The sequence below is a fragment of the Nannobrachium achirus genome, assembly GCF_963921795.1.
Source record: "Nannobrachium achirus genome assembly, chromosome: 5".
Lineage (NCBI taxonomy): Eukaryota > Metazoa > Chordata > Actinopteri > Myctophiformes > Myctophidae > Nannobrachium > Nannobrachium achirus.
In genome coordinates, this window is record NC_137814.1 from 7,698,083 (window position 1) to 7,718,786 (window position 20,704).

Below are 20,704 nucleotides of genomic sequence, written 5' to 3' on the forward strand. Positions count from 1 at the left end.
TCTTTTCATTTAGAGAGGGTGGAGAGGGAGGGGGGTGGGGGGGTTTGCAGTGCATGAAAAAGACGGCTCGCTAAACTCCAGCCCTGCGTCGTCTGACCACCGTTTCAAGAAGGGGAGGGGAGGGGGAGGGCGGGACTCTGCCATCTCCCGTCGAATACTAACTAACTAAGACCCCCCTCCACCTGGACGAGACATTCAACGTGTGGGAGACGCCGCGAGACCAAGAAGAAGAAACCCCCCCCATCGCCCCCTTTTCTTTTCTTTTTTTAGCCCACACTTCAAAAAACAAACATACCATAAAGCCACACACGTTCTTTGACAAAGTCAGTTTTAAAGAGTACAAAAAAACTATTTTTTTAAAAACACTGGATAAACCTATCTAAGTGTAACAGACAGAGACAGAGAAGGGGGTCCAGAGGAGGACAGAGAGGGGAGAAGATGGATGGATGGATGGATGGATAGGCGGATTCATTGCGTCCCTTCGTTTGGGGTGGGATTCGAACCCCCGGACCTCAATGACCTTGGTGCATCTCTAGACGAACCAACGTCTCATCACGTTAAGGAATAATATAACTCACTATTATTTAACACGTGTCTGTGCATTGAAATCTACCTCGACTCTCTCTCTCTCTCTCTCACACGCACACACACACACACACACACATACATACGTGAGCGCAATACTGGGCTCCAAGAAGAGAGATGCAGATAGATTGTCAGGCAGACCAAAGGAATTAAGAGAAAACTGACCTCATACACATTCCTTCAAAACATTATTAAATCAAGTTTTTCCCAGTCTTTAACATGATAATTAACGAAGAGCCACAGGGTTTTCACAGCGTTGCTTGAGGGGGGGAGGGGGAGCCAATGTTTAGTGTACAAAAAAAGTTTTTTATTTTTTGTAAGGTGATTTTAGTTAACGTACGAATTACATTCCGCTTTTTTTCCCCTCCTATTGCTCCCCATTCATTTAGAATTCGTGGTGACTAAAATGTGTCAATATTTCTTTGTGGCGATAAAAAAATAAAAATAAGAACAGCGATAATTCCTTTAGAGAGTTCCTGGGGTGTATTGGTCTGACAGGCTCCTGACCTAAGGTTTTAACCACTTAGTTACCACCTATTTAGGGCTCGTCTTTTACAGGCCAACAGTTTCAATAAATAGCAAAAAACCTAGCCGATTTGTGAGCTCGAAACACATGTAGAGCTTGCAGATCGTCTATTTCCGCTATAGTCGCCGTACGTCAAAGTGTACACGCGGCTTTAAGTGGCTAAACACGTCCCTAAGATGACGGAACAACAGCGTAATGTTTCACACACACACACACATCACAACAGTATGAGCGGGAGAGCGCGCAACCGACCCGCGCCAGAGCGGCGCTTCGACGACGCCTGGCGACCGGTCCCGCCACCCGAGAGCACGAGAAGAAAGAACAAATAAAAAATGGAGTAGAAAAGTGCACAGGCCTAGTGCGGCTTCATCGAAAAATATCTGCTAAGTACAAAAAGAGTCCAAAGGAAAACAAGGCTTTGTGAGTGAAAGCAGGCAGATACGAAGTCTTGAAGAAGCCAGAATGAACAGAACGGGCAGAGAGAGAGAGACAGAGAGAGACAGAAAGAGAGAGAGAGAGAGAGAGACCGGCCAGGTCAGCAGACTGGACTATGTGGAGCTGAGCAGACCCGGAACCGGGTCCAAAAAACTCGAAGGCCTGAATAAAGATAAGACACTGGTTTCCAATCCCGCGATGTCAATATCGTGAGACCATCTGTTAAAGCCCCACACGGCTTCTGCATCGGCAGTCCAGTTTCAATGGTCTTCACTCAGAAAATAAGTCATTATTATTATTGTAAATTATTATTATTATTAATCTCGACATAGTTATTAGCAATAAATCAAACATCCATATAGTGTCATCATCATCATCTGTTATTAATGCATTTATTACGCTCCGTCTTTACGGAGGTCAGTCCTTCCGCCTGCTCCTCCACAGGACCGCGGACGAGCCCCCAAAAACATGTCTCTGACGGTAACGGCGGTTTGTTCCCCCCCACAACCGCCACGCATTAGGAGAAGATGCGGATGCACTGTGTGGTGGGCGTGTGGCACACGGGGCACTCGGCGTCCGCCGACTGGCAGATCTGCCCGGCGCACTCCATGCAGAAGAGGTTGTGGCCGCAGGGCACCAGGGCCGCCGTCACCTCGCTCTCGAAGCACACGAAGCAGTCCCTGTTGACCATGGCGGCCGCCGCCGCCGGGCCGATGCCCACCAGCCCCCCCGCGACGCCACCCGCCCCCACCACGCCCACCCCCGGGCCCTTCAGCCGGCCCAGCATGCCGGCGCTCAGCGGGATGCCCTCCGAGTCGGTGGGCGAGCCCCCGGGCAGTGAGGAGGCCGAGCACGACGAGTAGCCCGTGGACGAGCCCGCCGAGCTGGAGCTGGACGCCCCCGAGAAGGAGCCTCCCGACGCGCCGCCGCCTCCCACCCCGCCGCCACCCGACTGCAGCCAGGAGAGGGCGCTGAGGGGGTCGCTCTGGGCGCGGCGGGCCAGCGGGTGATCCGTGATGATGGGGCCCACCGAGTCCTGGCCGGGCAGCGTGGGGGAGAGGCGCGGGGTGACGGCGCCGCCGCTGAGCCCGCTGCTGTTGCGGCGGAGCGGCGGCTGCTGCTGCTGGGACGAGGAGGAGGAAGCGTTGGCCACCTTGCCGCCGCCGTTGACGAACGGCGCCCAGATGTTGGAGGCGCTGAACTCGAAGGCCAGCTCCTCGGAGGAGGGCAGGCCCGGGGTGGAGTCTCCTCCTCCTCCCCCGAAGGTGAAGCCTCCTCCTCCTCCGCCCGCGCTGCTGGAGCCCGTGCTGAAGGGGCTGGTGGGGCTGCCACCCTCCGTCGCCCTGCGGGGCACAGGGCGGGCATGGTTACACGTTTGATCAGATAAAGGGAGTTCTATTAAAGTAGTAGTTCACCCCAAAATAATAAAAAAAATGGGCTATTGATTACTCATGCCATGGAGAGTTCAATAATATGTTTTTGTTTTAGTCGCATTCCTAAGACAATAATTTCATCATAATAAATGTACCCATTTGGGACCCAAATGGAATCAATGGGGGTAAATTCACTCAAATCTAAATGTTGTCTTAGGAATGCGAACAATACATTATTATTATTATATTATTGAACTCAGGTCTCCATGGCATGAGTAATCAACAGAAAAAAACAAGTCATTTTGGGAGTGAACTACTCCTTTAGAAGGAAGAACATAAACTGGCAATGTATGCAGATATCATAGCGTATCTTACAGAAATATATACAGTAAACCCTTACATTTTTAACTTGACGATTAAATGTCACAAACTACTGTGATCAACAATTTAAAAGATGTTTGAAAACTATAGCAGATCTACAAGCTCGCAGCGCGGCACTCGGTGCCGCGCTGTGAGCTTGTATATCTGCTATTTTTCAACGGTTAAAGCAGTCAATAATCCTAGGCCTAAATGGGTTAAGACAACCGAGTCACAAATGGCGACGGTGGGCCCTCCATACCTGCGGGAGGCGCTGCTGTAGCCGTCCGAGCTCAGAGGAGCTCCGTTGTGGTAGGACGAGGCCGAGGGCTTGCGGCCGGCAGAGGAGGACGAGGAGGAGTGGTGCATCATGGGAGGAGGAGGAGGAGGGGGGGGAGGGGGCGGGGCAGGGTGGGGGCCGTGGTGGGTGTGGTTGTGGTGGTTGTGGTGGTTGGTGGTGGCGCGGGACCACAGCGCGGCCCCCAGGCCCCCCGCGCTCAGCGCCGCCCCCAGGCCCTCCAGGCTGACGTCGGTGCCGTTGCTGTGGAAGTCGTTGTCGCCGCCCTGGAGGTAAGGGGTGGAAGATGTCATGTCACGAATATTATGACCAAAGACATCGCGATTTACGATGTTATCGCGATAATGAAAATATCCGCCAACGTCCATTATCCTGGGTCGGACAATTTGCTGATCTAACGGGACGTGTTGTGAGCTTGTAGATCAGCAATTTTTTGGCAAAGAGATTTGGTAGAAAGTGAAAAAAAGAAAAAGAAAAAGACTATCAAGTACGTATATTGAAAGTACGATTTACCAAAATAGGGTTTAACCCATTTAGACCTGAGGCCGATTCTGAAAACGCCTTCTAAAACCTAACCTAAGGTTTCTGAAAACCTTCAATTTCTTATTCCAAAAATGTAAAATAAATTATGTTGCTATATGTATAGCAAATGCTGATGTGACACAGACGTAGCAGCCGGCCTTAAGGGTAATACAACGTATAGGTAGCAGCAGGTCTAAATGGGTTAAATGGTACTGGATAGGCAACTCAGCAAATAAAAGGTGAATTGATCCCAGTGCATGACGGAGGACGATTTCACGATAAATTAAATCTCCACGATACGATTATCGTGAGTGTTTCTTGTCACGATAAACGATAATATCGCTTATGGTCCCATACCAACCTGGAGGTAGGGGTGGGCGATAGGGTGATAAATATCGCTGAGACGATACAATGTCTCCATGATATTCCTTTTCAGAGGTATCCTATGTATCGTGATACAATGAGGGAGCCTTATAAAAAAAATCCTGTTTAATCGTTAATACAGAGATTCATTGCAGAATTCATTTAAACCTGCATTTTGGTCTAAATCAGTAGTTCTTAAACTTTAAAATGTCAAGGTCTCCGCTTCAATCTGACAGTAACAAATGGACCATTTGGTTTCAATTGTATGCTGTCAGAGTTACATAATACAATGACTATAAGGCGCACCGGACTATAAGGCGCACTGTCAATGAATGGTCTATTTTCGAACTGTTTTCATATATAAGGCGCACCGGACTATAAGGCGCACATAATAGACGCTACCATTGCGTTATGCATCCAACAGATGGAGCTGTGCTAAAGGGAATGTCAATGTCAATGAATGATCCATATATAAGGCGCACTGGACTATAAGGCGCACTGTCGTTTTTTGAGAAAATTAAAGGCTTTTAAGTGCGCCTTATAGTCCGGAAAATACGGTACTTGTAAGGGTCAATTTAGACCTCCCAAAAGGAACCCAGAGAGTCCCTGGACCCCACATTGAGGACCACTGGTCTAAATGGTCTGTTACTCCCATTTCTTGTAGTGGTTGTTACCTTGTAGGTGGTTGTACTGTAAAGTAGCTTGAAAAATAACCATAAAACCAACATGAAAAAGAATCGTGATGAGATCGTGTATCGTGAAAACGCTTGGACAAATATTGTAATAATGTATTTTTTTCGCCCACCATCCCTACCTGGAGGTCCACGAAGGCGCCCGTCCGCAGCGTGATGTGCGTCTCGATCTCCTCGCGGGCGCGGTCCACGTTCTCGGGCATGCCGGTCACCTCGAACACAGGGTCCTTCTCGCGGCTGGGCGTCACGATGTAGGTGTGGGTCTGCTGCTGGATGCGCTTGATGGTGGCGCCCTTTGGTCCCACGACCAGGCCGACCACCCTGTAGGGCACGCGCACCTGGACACACACACACACACACACACACACACACACACACACACACACACACACACACACACACACACACACACACACACACACACACACACACACACACACACACACACACACACACACACACACACACACACACACACATCATCATCTGGACCACTAATAAGACCAGAGGCAGATTCTACAAATGTCTTCAAAATCCTACTTTTTTTTTAAACACACATGTTGTCCTAATATCAGTGGTTCTTTTTCATCCACACAATTTTATGTATTCGTCTGCGAACTCCCCCATGTCAAATATTTAGTTCCATGGATCCCCAGAAGCAAAGATTTGAGTTACAAATGTTCGCTTTAGAAAAATATACAGTATATTCAAAGATTTGCACACATTTTAATGCTTTTCAAAAATAGCAGATCTACAAGCTCATAGCGTGGCACTCTGTGCCATGCTATGAGCTTGTATATACAGTATGTATAAAATAATGGTTAAAGTGGTTAAAATCTAAGTGACAGCGATGCTTTCCAGGTCTAAATGGTTAAAACCAAATGCTAGATTTAAATCAGATTTGACAAATGCCATGTAACCTTAACTCATTTAATGCCAGCCTATCACCACTAGAGGGCGCCCAGTGACCAGAGAATAATGGAGATATGCTGGTAATGCATGCCCAAGCCCTGGAGCCATGACTTGCCAGAACACTTTCCTTTGAGCATGTACAGGAAGAGGATGAAGTTAGCTTGAAGTTAGCTATTGGCTACCAAGCATTTTAGATTTAGATTTTCGTCAACTTAGCCATGATTAAACCTTGCACACCTAATGCATGGGAGAAGAAACAGAGAAAATGAGCTCTAAAGATCCTGGATTGCATTGGAGTGGATGGTAAATATCAGCAAATATCTGCAAATATCGTCCTCTGTAAGCAGAGGACAAAAAAAAAATGTTTTGAATTTTTTTTATTTTTTTATTAAAAAGCCGAACTAGTTCGGGATCGGCACTGTGGGATGCGATAATAAAGCCGAACTAGTTCGGGATTGGCACTCAATGAGTTAAAACCTAGCATCTTTATTCTGGGACAAGGGGTCATATGGACACGCACATGAGCAGACAATAAAAGGGCAGACAATAATATTAACAGAAACAATAAGAGCTTGCCCAAAATGTCTGTTCCATTACAGGTCTGTAAGAGTGAAGCAAAATTGGTTCCATTAGTACACCCTTTTCCAGCAGGGCGAATATTGAACCAGTTCAAAGTGTTTCCACTGAAAGCTAATTCTCCCTTTTGCAAATCCCGCCCCATTCTGCCCTGTTACTATGATGGGACATTTGACCCTGGGCAGATTGTTTTTATAGTGGCAGTGAATGGGATTTTTTTTATTTTTTTATAGCCTCATTACAGCTATATAAAGTACCAAAAAAAACACATCTACGTGATATTAATAAAAAGGGAAGAAAAAGGTACAGTAATTACATAGCAAAACAGTAGTTTTCCCCCGAAAATAAATGTTTTAATTAGTTTAATCCTCTGGATCAGAGATAGAATAGAAATAGAAAGAGAAGCGCATTGCATCTTGGGTAGGAAGAGGACAGAACTATAATGTTTCTCCTCACATAATAGGCTGGCTTTTCGTAATTCTGCCCATTTAAAATACTAGAAGCTTCGGGCGGCCCAGCGTCTAGTCGGCGACCTGGCCAACTCGGGAACGATGTAAATAGAGAATGAATGCCCCGCCCTTTAATGCAAACCCCATTATACCTGTTGTCATAGGACCCGTTTTGACCATCTGTTTGCCTGTGTCCATTTATGCCCATATATGGAGATATCTGTATCTGTCTGTCTGTCGGCGTCCATTTTATGTCCATATATGGAGATCACTGCAGATATAGTTCTGGGTCCATTTTATGCCCATATGCCCATATATGGAGATATCTGTCTATTTGCGTCCATTTTATGCCTGCCCCACCCTTTAATGCAAACCCCAATATACCTGTTGTCATAGGACCCGTTTTGACCATCTGTTAGCCTTTGTCCCCACCCTTTAATGCAAACCCCAATATACCTGTTGTCATAGGACCCGTTTGGACCATCTGTTTGCCTTCTGTTAGCCTTTGTCCCCACCCTTTAATGCAAACCCCAATATACCTGTTGTCATAGGACCCGTTTTGACCATCTGTTTGCCATTGTCCCCTTATGCCCATATATGGAGATCTCTGCACACACAGTACCGGTTGCGGAAAACTCTGATGTCAGACATCAGCTCCGCATTCGGGGATTCATTTTATGCCCATACCCCTTATGCCCATATATGGAGATCTCTGCACACACAGTACTGGTTGCGGAAAACTCTGATGTCAGACATCAGTTCCCCATATATGGAGATATCTGTATCTGTCTGTCTGTCGCCATCCATTTTATGTCCATATATGGAGATCACTGCAGATATAGTTCTGGGTCCATTTTATGCCCATATGCCCATATATGGAGATATCTGTCTATTTGCGTCCATTTTATGCCTGCCCCACCCTTTAATGCAAACCCCAATATACCTGTTGTCATAGGACCCGTTTTGACCATCTGTTAGCCTTTGTCCCCACCCTTTAATGCAAACCCCAATATACCTGTTGTCATAGGACCCGTTTGGACCATCTGTTTGCCTTCGGTTAGCCTTTGTCCCCACCCTTTAATGCAAACCCCAATATACCTGTTGTCATAGGACCCGTTTGGACCATCTGTTTGCCTTCTGTTAGCCTTTGTCCCCACCCTTTAATGCAAACCCCAATATACCTGTTGTCATAGGACCCGTTTTGACCATCTGTTTGCCATTGTCCCCTTATGCCCATATATGGAGATCTCTGCACACACAGTACCGTTTGCGGAAAACTCTGATGTCAGACATCAGCTCCGCATTCGGGGATTCATTTTATGCCCATACCCCTTATGCCCATATATGGAGATCTCTGCACACACAGTACTGGTTGTGGAAAACTCTGATGTCAGACATCAGTTCCGCATACGGGCATTCATTTTATGCCCATATATGGAGAACGTGGGAAGAATGGTTTAGAGATACTCGGATTACATACATACATACACATTCACAGAGATTTTTTGTTGACTCATGTGGCGTACGTGATGTCAGAGCCTTTTATGAAGTGATGTCACAATGAGTCAGCGCTTCCTCCGGAACAGCCTGATGTCAACAATCAGCTCCGCATAAGGAGATTCTGAACGTTTCGCCGGTTTCGGATAACCGCGAGTCGGGTCGGGTCGAGGCCCGGCACTGCACTCCGCGCGGCGGCGGGGAACGCGCGTGCCGAATCTGAAGCCGGTGGGACGAACGGTTCTCGAGATACGCGGATTACAAACAAACAAACAGACAGACAGACAGAGATTTGTCGCATTTATAGATAGATATGTACCCAATCGTGACTCTTAGACCATTGATAAGGTCCATGTGAACTAGTTTGTTGAAGCTTATTCATTACAATGATCGCAAACGCTATGGTCGCGAGCGGCCTGGCCGTGCTCCGCAGTGCGGACAGCCGGTGAAAGACGGCTGCCACTTTCTCCGACTGCAGAACTCCACCCCCGCTTGCAAAAAGTGAATGTATTTTTCTGGTTGGCCAGTCAGGGAGTCTCAGGGACCAATCAGAAGGCTGACAAACGGTGAATTGGTTCAGAACCCTGAAAGTTGGTTCGGAAATGGAACCAAAAAATGGCTGCCGGTTCTGTGAAAGCACCAAGGTTCCATGAATCTCGAACGGAAGTTATTTTGATAGAAAAGGGGCCTCTCAGAGTTATGTGAAGATTGAGAACCACTGTCCTAGTGGACTCCTAATGTGCAATAGTCTCATACATAAATCAGTGTCACACATATCCTGAAGAAAACCTGGAGACTGACATTCTCACCACGGACACATTTGTCTGTAAGCATGAGCCCTGTCTGGGACCAATATTGGTCAAAATAGATCAAAACGTATTACGTTGTGAGCTTGTAGATCAGCTATTTTTTGGCAAAGATTTGATGTAGTGGGAATAAGGGAGAGGACCAAGTACTGAGCCTTGGGGGACTCCAGTATATATTATAGAGTAGCTGACTGATTCAATTAAGGGCCCAACCTGGGGATTGATTTGATTGAGTTTGATTTGAGTTTTGGAACTTTCTCTGCCCATCGTTAAGTACAAATAGATCTGTTTTACAAGTATGTGTTGCCCTTCTATCAAAGAACTGAGTCAAGACTTTTTGGCTTCTTGCGCAAATGTTTCAGTAAATTTCATTTTCACCTCCACAAGTCCACATCATTTAATCAATGTTTTATCATTTAAAAGTTATTAAACATGAAAATCTTCCACTATTTCTCACATACACCTGTAGTACCTCTGAACACCGCTAGGGGGTACACATATCCCCATTTAAGAGACGGTGAGCCAGAGAATAAACCCGTTTCTCCTGCCTCTGCTATTTCTGTACTTTTGGTGGTGAAGCTTATTCTGTTCATAAGTTGATATTTATATCACTGAATGAGCCTTCTTCATCCACACAACAATGTGTCTCTGTGTTGTTCAGGCCAATTATGGCGTTAATTAGTTGAAAGACATTTCTTCATAACAGGGTTTAGGTTGAGGAGGATGCCATGGAAAGGAGCACAACATTTAATACTGAACTAATCATTTTTAACTGATTATATAAATAAAACACAATAAGTGTATAGCAGATCTACAAGCTAGCTCACGACGAGGCATTGTTGTGAGCTTGTAGATTGGCCATTTCTGCATGCCACAAAGTATAAATTTGGGCTTTTAAGTGGTTAAAGAGTAAGAGACTAGTATAAAATACTAGTCATGTGCCCGGGGGTGTGCACAGTATATGTGTGCAGAGTATATGAGTGCACAGCATAGGAGGGACTAAATGTCCCTGAGGAGTCTCAGAAGTAATGTTGAAGAGACCAGTGCCCGTTTGTGCAGATTAGTCACTGTTGTATCAGTCTGTCTGTGTCTCTTCATGCCCATACATTATATCATACATGGGCAACTGGCGGCCCCCACCTTCACTTAACGCGGCCCGCAGGTTGATACCGGAATACTGATATATTATTGATTTCAGCTGTTACAATTCCAAACATGACCGGCTTTAATTCCTTCAGTCTATAGTAGCTTAATGACTAGTATAGTAGTATTAAAATTTATTTTTTTATGTTCAATGTATTTGTATTCAAGTTCATAAAGTTAACGTGAGTATATAATTAAATGTGTAGTTGCTTATTTGGTCTTGTTTCGTAAGTGTTGTTTAAACCGATCTACAAGCTCACAACGCTTCGTGCTGCAAGGCATCTGTGAGCTTGTAGATCGGCTATTTGGATGGCTGTATGTTCACGGGGTCCTCCTACCTGTATGGTGGTCTGTCCAGGGAGGTGTGGGGGTCCCGGTAGAGACCCCCCTCCTCCTCCTCCGCCGGCTCCGGTCCCGGGCCCCCCCGCGCCGGCGGCGCCGGCCTTGCAGCGCGAGGCGCGGATCATGGAGAAGTGCTCGGCGGCGGACACGATCTCCCTCTTGGCCATCTCCACGTCCTCCCTGCGGCCCGTCACGATGAACACGGGGTCCTCGCCGCGCACCGGGGTCTTGATGTAGGTGTTGGTCTTGGCACGCAGGGCCTTGATCTTACAACCTAGAGGTTGAACCAGATTAAAAAATCAAACCTCGGTTCGAAGTGGAGCGGTGAATTTGAGCAGCTGTACCCTATGTGAGTGAGTGAGTGAGTGTAAACTGTGCCTGTGAGTGAGTGGTGAGTGTGCCTGGCCTGCACAAAACAGCGCCCCTCCTTTAACTAGTGTGTTGTGTGTGGCCACTCAAGGTATTGCCCAGGCTACGGACAGGGCCAGCCAGCCACCCAGCCAGCCAGCCAGCCACATACCCACGGATATACCTGTTCATTGGGAGCGCTTTCACCGCTCCAAAAATAACAACAATAAATAACCGTGTTTCATTACATCACAAGACTCAAGGCGTTTATTTGATACCAACTTATCGTCACTGTCGGGCAGAAACCTCGTATCTCCAAGTTTCAAATGTATACGTTTCTTCGTAAAGTAAAGCCCCGCTTCACCATACAAGACTGTTGCACAAGACTAGTGAAAATAGCTGATCTACAAGCACACAACGCCTCGCGGTGCGAGGAGTTGTGTGCTTGTAGATCGGCTGTTTTCACTAGTTTAAATCATTTTTAAAATGATAAATACAAAACAAACGGTTTTGGACTTACAAGGTTTCCCTCCTACAACGACGATATACAGGTGTAACACCTGAGATTCAAACTCTGGTCTACAGTTGACGTCTATATGCGTCATTTCAGGGTTTTCAGAGATTACGCTAGAGCAGTGGTTCTCAATCTTTTTTGTCTGGAGTACCCCCTTATACTGATTCCTGAACCCTTCCCCTCACTACAGCAAAATGTACATCAAAAGTCCAGTTCCAATGCAAATACGTTCAAAATAAAACAGCATAATAGGAAATTAGTCAAGTTATTGATGTAATTTGGTTTAGAAATGTACAGATGAGCAGGCAGCTCATATCTGCTTGTGTTGTATGCAGACTATGGACTGCCCATACTATGGAGGGGAGGGGGGCAAGGGGGCCTGTGTGCAGGTGTCACTATATCACCTTAAAATGTTGGTTTTATAATAACACCACATGAATAAAAGCAGGAAAAACACCTATTTTGTCCCGTGGGAGCTGATGGATTCAAAATGGGACCAAGTGTGAAAAATCTGGGTCAGCTTATAAAAAAGCAAAACAAACACTGAATTAGGGAGAACAGCCTTTTGCTTTAATGCTCCAACCACTTGGAATGAGTTGCAAAATAATTTCAAGATATGTTCTCCCATAACTTACGGTCATTTTATATCTTTGATAGTAGATCTACCCACAAGTGTCTGCAACTGTTTCTAAACTTGTTTTGTGAATTTTGATTGTGTACATACTGTTTTTTTGTGAATATTGATGTATCTCGATAACACTGCAAATGAAGGCAACCTCAATATTTTTCGAGAATAAATAAAGGTTTGAATGAAAAAAATATATATATAGCAAATAGAGAGCCGAGGAAGTTGTTTACCTGCCAGAGATAGAAGAGACAATGTAACTGGCCAGTGTCCATTACCATTATTATCCTGACTGCTACAATCACCAATTCCCTTCATTCAGGAGGGGGGCTTTCCACGGGTCTTTCAATGCCAGAGATTCGGGTTCGAATCCCAGGGCGTTACTTTCATGTATAGCAGTGGTTCTCAAACTTGGGGTCCCCAATTCCAAGTGCTTGTAAGGGTGGGGGTCCCAAGTTCATATACGTTTATTTTGGGGGTCACGGCCTAAAAAAAGTTTGAGAACCCCTGATGTATAAGATTACTTTGGGACTTAAAGGAGTAGTTCACCCCCAAAATCACTTTTTTCCTATTGATTACTCAAGCCATGGAGACTTCTGTTCAATAATATTTTTTTGTATTTGTCGCATTCCTAAGGCAATAATTATTAGGTTACAATAAATGTACCCCCATTGATTCCGGATGGGGGTACCATCCGTGCCACCCCATTGATCCCATCCATCCGGAATCAATGGGAGAAGATTTACATTAGTAACATTTTTAGGAATGCGACAAACACCCAAAAATGTTATTGAAATCAAGTCTCCATGGCTTGAGTAATCGATAGAAAAAAAGTCATTTTGGGGTGAACTACTCCTTTAATAGATGCATACCTGTAATTATTTACTGTGACGCAAGACTGGTGTGACATTTTAGTTGTCTACTTGCATAAACACAGTGGACAGGGGTTCCCAAATGTATCAGGTAGAGACCCAAAAGAGAGATTAGAGCTTTGCCTGGGACCCAAACTAGTGAAAATAGCAGATCTACAAGCGCACAACACATTGCTTCGCACCGCGAGCTTGAGATCGGCTATTTTCACTACTTCTTAATTCATTCACATTCATTTGTTTGTTTGTTTTAGAATGTATAACATTATTTAAGAATTAAAACATTAACATTTTTAAAAATATATACCTGTGACCCACAAACAGGTCCCGACCCATTGTTTGGGAACCAGTGATCTGTCAAATCTACATGAACGTGTTGCTCTGCTGTCATAATGCCAACACAACCTGAAGATCTATTCCAAGAACAGCAGATCTACAAGCTAACAACGCGTTGCATTGGGACACGTTTGTTAGCTTGCTTCTGTTCTATTATGCCATATCAAATCTATCTGTAAATCAAAGTACATTATATTTAGTCTAATAATATTCAAATTATGATAATTAAAATATTAATGATTTAATATATATGTAGGCCTGTCACAATTATTACATAATCGTCTAATCGTAATTATTTGAGATAATCGCAATTATTTTGCATAATCACATAATCGTTTCCAAGTTGAAAAATGTGGAAAAATTGCAGAAATAGCTGATCTACAAGCGTACAACGTGTCACGAAGTGACAGTTTTTGATTATGAAGCCTAAATGGCTAACAGAAATTAAGTTTGTATGTTCCAGTCTTCAATGCAAAAAAAAAACAAACGTAAAAATGTTATTGTTAAATCACAATTATGTGTGAGACAATCATCAATTAAAACATTGATTAATAAAACATTACATAATATAGTATTACACTATACTGTACATTTTATCACAATACCCTGTATATTTGTATTATCTCGTTAAGTAGAATATTATTACTGTATTATCATGTGACACTGTTAAACGGATACACCAGTTAAAACATCATCTCCAGTCCACAGATGAGGCGGCTGTGCCTTTAAGGCCGGGCCAGTGCGGCACGGCAGCCAATGGGAGGCAGGGTGGTGATGTCATGGTGGGAAGCTGCTCGGGCAGCATGGCTTTTTAAACAAAGAGAACAATGAAAGCTGCTGCTGGCCCGCTAATAAACACTAGCATGACCACGCTCTGACCACCGTAACACTAGCATGACCACGCTCTGACCACCGTAACCATACCTTTTAGCCGGGTTAGGAAAAACATGCTTCTTCTACACGCTATATGCCGAGGAGGAGTGGAGCAGACAGCCCTGCACACACACACACACACCGAGGCTGTGGGTGCAGGGCGTGTTAACACCGCCCTGACGGTACGACCGTGTGTGTGTGTGTGTGTGTGTGTGTGTGTGTGTGTGTGTGTGTGTGTGTGTGTGTGTGTGTCTGCTCCGAGCCGTCTGCCTTCGATCCATCGGCGCAACAACAACCCCCTCCCCTTCCCACCCTACACCACACCACAAACAACAAATGTCTATTCGATACCATTTTTTTTTTTTTACAGTGTCCACCCAATCTTACACAGCAAAAAAATACATATATATATATAATCCTCAACCTCTTACCTAACTCAAGAGAATGTACAAATTAAATGGAACCGAATGGACCTGGCTGTGACCACCAATTTGGGTCCCGTTCTGGTCCATTTGAACATTCTCTTGAGTTCCTCCCCTCCCCATAATAAAGGCTAAGAAGACGTCACATTTTTTATTTTATTTTTTTGGGGGGGGACTGACCCCTGATTGGTCTGGTCTGGGTGGTGTCACTGCTAAAAAGTGTCACTTTGTAAGTGCTTCCCTGAAGGGGACACAACCAACCAACCAGGCTCTGTGCAGTTGGATGGAGACGGATATACAGTATATACATATATATTTTTTTTTTTGAAAAGGTCCTGTTTTCAAAACACTATCATGGTTTGGTTGTGTTTCTTTTGTTTGGCTGCAGAGCAAGCAGGCAGCCTGTGTGTGTGTGTGTGTGTGTGTGTGTGTGTGTGTGTGTGTGTGTGTGTGTGTGTGTGTGTGTGTGTGTGTGTGTGTGTGTGTGTGTGTGTGTGTGTGTGTGTGTGTGTGTGTGTGTGTGTGTGTGTGTGTGTGTGTGTGTGTGTGTGTGTGTGTGTGTGTGCGTGCTGCTCTCCGCTAGACATGTCCAGACTCCCCCGACATGAATCCAGTGCTTTGTCTGTCTGTCTCCGACCCTCCCCCTCTCCTCTCCACTCATATGAACTACACATCCACACACCATTGTCTGCACAATATAGACTGCTGCCGTTTTCTTTTGGGGGACCTTATAGACAAGACACGCGCTAGCGTAAACAACACGATAGAAGAGGCATGGCTTTATTTTTATTTATTTTTAGGGACTACGACCCACCACATTATGCAAGACCCCCACTTGTGCCCACCACAGTACCCGAGGTCCAGAGACCTCCACCAACAACAACAACCCCACCACCTGGCCAATGCTGTACAATCCCCCCCCCCCCCCACACACACACACACACACACACACACACAAACACACACCTAAACATACAAACACACACACACACACACCCACACACACACATGCACGCCCACTCCAACCCGGAGCCCCCCTTCATCTCTCCTCTCCTCAGCCAGCCCACCAACCCAAACAAAGAAGCACACCGCTTCCATCACATCCCCATTCAGCTGAAGCCTGTGATTTTCAACCTTCCCTTTTTTTTGGTAACGTTTCAAAGGACCCCCACCCTCTATTACACTGTAATTTGATTTGTATTTTTTTTTTCTTTTCTTTTTTTTTGTCTGTTGCTGCAATGTTGTTGTTTTACTCCAGCTGTTTTTGAGTGCTGCATGTTTAATGGGCGACAGAGGAAACAAGCCTCTGGCCTTGTTTTTGTTGTATAGCATCCATTTGATGTCTTCTTTTTTTCCTCTCAACCCTTTGTACAACAATTGGTCAATAAAAACATTAAATCAATCAATAAATCAATAAGTCTGAGAGCCTAAACTCCCAGAATTACAGACCCTGTTTGGACCAGACGTTGACAGACGGCGAGTCGTAACACAAAACAAAAGCATGTTTTCTCAGCAAAGCAAACAAACAACATGATCTCCTCCAGGGATGGGACGATACAAACATTTCATGTCACCATTATTGTGAGCAAAGAAATTGCGATTTACGATATTATCGTGATAATCAAAATATCCCCAACATCCTTTGTCTTGGGGCGGAACATTTTGAGTAAAGCGATTTGGTAGAGAGTGAAAAAAGTATGTCATTTCCAGGTCCGTTTTACCAAACGGTAGTAGGTACCAGATATGCAGCTCGCTGGGCAAATAAAAGATGAATTAATCCCCAGTGCATGACGTGAGGACAACTTCACGATAAATCGTAAACTCCACGATACGATTATCGCGAGTGTTAATTTTAATCGCGATAAACGATAACGATCATCGTCCCATCCCTAATCTCCTCCTCCTCCTCCTTCTCTCTTACCTTGTCGGCCGACGATCTCGGCCACATGCTCCGAGCTGGGCACCGGCACGCACTCCGTCATGTTGACGCTCCTCTTCCGGCTGCACAGCGCCGACCCGCCCGCCGAGCCCTGCTCCCCTCCGGTTCCGGGCCCCCCTCCTCCTCCTCCCCCGTGGAGCATGGGGTGGTGGTGGTACCCCGAGCCGGAACCCGAGCCGTAGTACTCGGGTGACGGGGAGCAGGAGGACGGAGAGTCCCTGGACCCGCCGCCGCCCGCGTGGTGGTGATGGTGGTGATGCTGCTGCTCCAGCATCTGGAGGTCCGCGTAGCCGCCGCCACCGTTCTCCGAGTTCTGGGGGGCGTCCAGGGGGTCCCCGACGTCCGCCTTGTCCAGGGCCATGAGGGACAGCTGGTCCAGGGCGAAGCGCAGCGCGTCCTAGGATGGTGGCAGGAGGGGACGGTTTTTATTTTTATTTCGTTTTGGGTTTGTCTTTTGAATAATATCGCGCCGTAACGGCAGATTTCACACATGGGCTGCGCTCTGAAAATAGCCGATCTACAAGCTCACAACGCGGCGCAGTTGTGAGCTTGTAGATCGGCTATTTTCAGAGCGCATCCCAAACAAAGTGAAATCCCAACAACACTAACCTGGTGGTGATGATGGCTGTGGTGGTTGTGATGGTGGTGGTGGTGGTGATGGCCGTGGAGGTCGTCGTCGCGGGACGACTCCGGGTCCGAGTCTCCTCCTCCCCCCCCACCGCCTCGGGGCAGGCCCACCCCGTTGTGCTGGCTGCTGCTGACCACCATGTCGTGGTCCATGATGTCCGGGTGGAACAGCGGGCTAGGCATCGTAGCAAAAAGAATGGATACACACACACACAGCACCCGTGGACTCACATCTATGTGTGGAGCTGAGAGACAACGTGGTTCCCCTGGAAGAAGTCCTCTCTCACACACACAGCCTCTGGAAAACACAACACAAAGAGTAGTTGTAGTGGTCTAGCTATAATGTTATTGTTGTTTTGTCTAGATTGATGTTCCTATGCATTTGTTGTATTGTTGTTGACAGTACTGACATATTGTCTTTCTTCAGTTATAATGATTATTACCTGCTTATTGTAAATCGCTTTGTATTAAAAGCGTCTGTTAAATGGCTAAACTGTAGTTAATACAGTGACCCCCCCCAAAAAAAAATATATAAAAAAAAATCCTGTTTTGTTTATCCTTTTGTGACTGGGAGGAGGGATGGCCACGAATGGAACCAAAAAATGTGGGGTCCATTTGGTTCCATTGGTTGCCATCTCAGAGTGAAATAACATCAAGGTGTGCCATGTTTCCTCATCATCTAAAAACAGAATAAATTAATACTGTAGGTTGGCTTTTAGGCGCCCAAGCTTTTGTCCTCTCTTGTCTGCTGCTCTAGTCTGTTGTTCTTCTGTATCCCTCAAAAATAAAAGTCCACTTCAAAATAAAATAAAATAAAACAAAGGCGTATCATGTGTTGTAAAACGGAAAGCAGCGACCCTGCGACTCGTGGTCGTTTAACCGTTGTGTGTTTTTTTATTGTAGTTTTTTTTTACTCTACTTTCCAATAAGCAGGCATTGTTGTCATGTTCTCCCCACAGCAGAGCAGAGCTAACAGCAGCAGGCTAGCAGCTCCTCACTCAGTCACGTTGCCGACCTCCTTTGTTTGGAAGTAGCGATGGATGCTAGCTGGGCTAGCAGCCGCAAAAACACACACTTTCTCCCCACACACACACACACACACACACACACACACACACCCCTGCTGATCACAATAAACCCAACCAAAAAGAACCCCAAACCACCCCCAATAACCAGCCCTGTGCCCCCCCCCCCCCACCCAGTAGAACTACAACTTACCCCTCGGATCTGTTATGTGTGTCCCCCCCTCCCTCAGAGAAGAGGGTCTCCTCCAGACAGTCAGACAGACAGTAGAGTCTGCCCGGTGGTTCAGAGCTTCTTCTTTGTGGATGTTCTCTGCCTTTCAGATGAGAGATGTCCCCATCCAGGAGCCTTGAGGAGGCTAGTAGACAGTACACTAGCTACTGGTAGCTGTACTGGAGCTAACACTGTGTCTGCTGGCTGGCTGGCTGGGGTGGTGGTGGTGGTGGTGGTGGTGGTGGTGGTGGGGGGGCGTTGGGTGGAGAGAAAAGGCTTTCAGGACAGTCAGTGTGGTGTGGGTGCTGCTGCTGCTATGGGTGCTAAATCCTTCCTAGCACCCCGGATCCCCTCCTCCTGCTGATGAGAGAGTGGAGCAGAGAAGTCCCTTGGCTTTATTTCTTTCTTTCCTTCCACGATCCACCCTGGCTGGTCCCGATCCCTTCTTCTTGACCGATCTATGATGATGACCACCACATGTCCTCCATGCACTGAGAAGAAGCTGCTCTCTGTGTTAAATGGAGATCTATGATGTGGATATAAAAACAAGCTGATCAGCCTCCCTGTCCCTGTTTCTCCTTTCTTGTTCCCTGACCCTGTCCTCTCCTATCCTCTCCTCTCCGCCGCCGCCGCCTTTGTCTGCTCTAGAGCCAGGCGCGCACACACTGGGACACACGCACGCACTCCACACACACACACACACGCACACGCCACTCCGCCTGTCTCCCTCCCTCCCTCCCTTCGACGACGCTGACGTCACCCGCGACACAACAATGGGTTCAAAGGCCACATGCATGCAGCATGCAACCCACGGCGGCAGCACTGCAATGCACGCTGCATGCACACACCGCTGCTGCAGGCTGCACTGCCATTGTGTCTGGAGAGATGATTTAATTCACCAACAACAGACATGGGGATACCAATAAATAGTTGCATAACATAACATTTTTTTCTTCTTTTTTCAATAATTGGGTGTGTACATCAGCATGGCTACCTTGGCTTTTTTTTTTTCTTTTTTTTGGGTGGTCCAACTCAGCCTCTGACTGAACATAATGTACATTTGCAGTCTCAGTCTAACATGTGGGTTCTGTTGTGTTTTTTTTAAAAGGCAAGGTTATCCACTTCTCATGATAGCATGCAGAGGGACTCCAGCTCAAGCCATAATGACCTGTACAAAAATGTAAATACATTTTTCTAACAATAACAACCCACCCTCCCAGATAATAACTTACACACCAGTTTTTACAAAAGAGTTACATTTATTTACTAGTGAAAAATAACATGGACCAAACAAACTTGGCATTGAGGTACAATCAAGTGCACACCAGCATCTTATGAGTATATCTTTTTTTCTTTCTCAGTCATGGTACATACTTCTTCCATCCGGGTTAATGTAGTACAAAAAAAAACAGTTGTAGCTTAACAACCTCTGAATCATTTTACAGTTATTTTCTTTTTCCAGACAGATAATGGAGATTACAACAACCGTTATTCAAACAAACAAAAACACGTAAAATAAAAATCCTTTAACAGGCGACTCATTTCAGAGTGGCCTGTCGTCGGTGTGACAGCCATCACATTTCAACAGTTCACACATTTAACATCAAACATGAAAGAAAGAGAGAGAAAAGGACCAGAAACAGAAACAGTCAGTTACAGAACAGACAACACAACCCTGGAGCACCGTGGGTGAGGTGAGTTCATCATAATATATATCACCTCACCGTGGGTGAGGTGAGTTCATCGTCATGATATGACGAGCAGGGGCGTCACACCAAATTCTGGGCCCTGGGTACAAGGATTCACTGCGGGCCCCCCATGAATGTTAACTATTGAAAAATAGCAGATATACAAGCTCACAGCGCGGCTGTGAGCTTGTATTTAAAATTTTTTGAAAAGAAAAATTGTGAAAATGTGCGCAAGAAGAAACCTATGTTTCCTTGTCAGTGGTGCTCAAACGTTTTCATGTTAAGGACCCCTAAGATGATATGTATTTGGCCACGGACCCCCCCATCTCAAAATATTTAGTTCCAGGGAGG

The 20,704-nt window shown here is 45.9% G+C and overlaps 1 protein-coding gene across 1 annotated transcript; it reads right to left on the bottom strand.

Annotated features, from left to right (window-relative positions):
• Positions 1-765: 765 nt before the first annotated feature.
• Positions 766-18,760, bottom strand: LOC308286128 (RNA-binding protein MEX3B). The gene is made up of 7 exons (XM_080727084.1): positions 18,648-18,760; positions 17,412-17,727; positions 16,785-17,199; positions 10,873-11,150; positions 5,274-5,489; positions 3,539-3,840; positions 766-2,889 (listed from the first exon to the last, which is right to left on the bottom strand). Exons 2-7 carry the CDS (start codon positions 17,610-17,612, stop codon positions 2,064-2,066), a joined length of 2,238 nt encoding a protein of 745 aa, XP_080583210.1. The 5' UTR covers positions 17,613-17,727; positions 18,648-18,760; the 3' UTR covers positions 766-2,063.
• Positions 18,761-20,704: the final 1,944 nt, after the last annotated feature.

Coding starts and splice junctions, on each gene's coding strand:
- LOC308286128 (XM_080727084.1), bottom strand. CDS start 17,612: ATGCCTAGCCCGCTGTTCCACCCGGACATCATGGACCACGACATGGTG. Junction 17,200..17,411: donor ACAGCCATCATCACCACCAG/GTTAGTGTTGTT, acceptor CCACCATCCTAG/GACGCGCTGCGCTTCGCCCT. Junction 5,490..10,872: donor CTGGACAGACCACCATACAG/GTAGGAGGACCC, acceptor GTGTGTGTCCAG/GTGCGCGTGCCCTACAGGGT.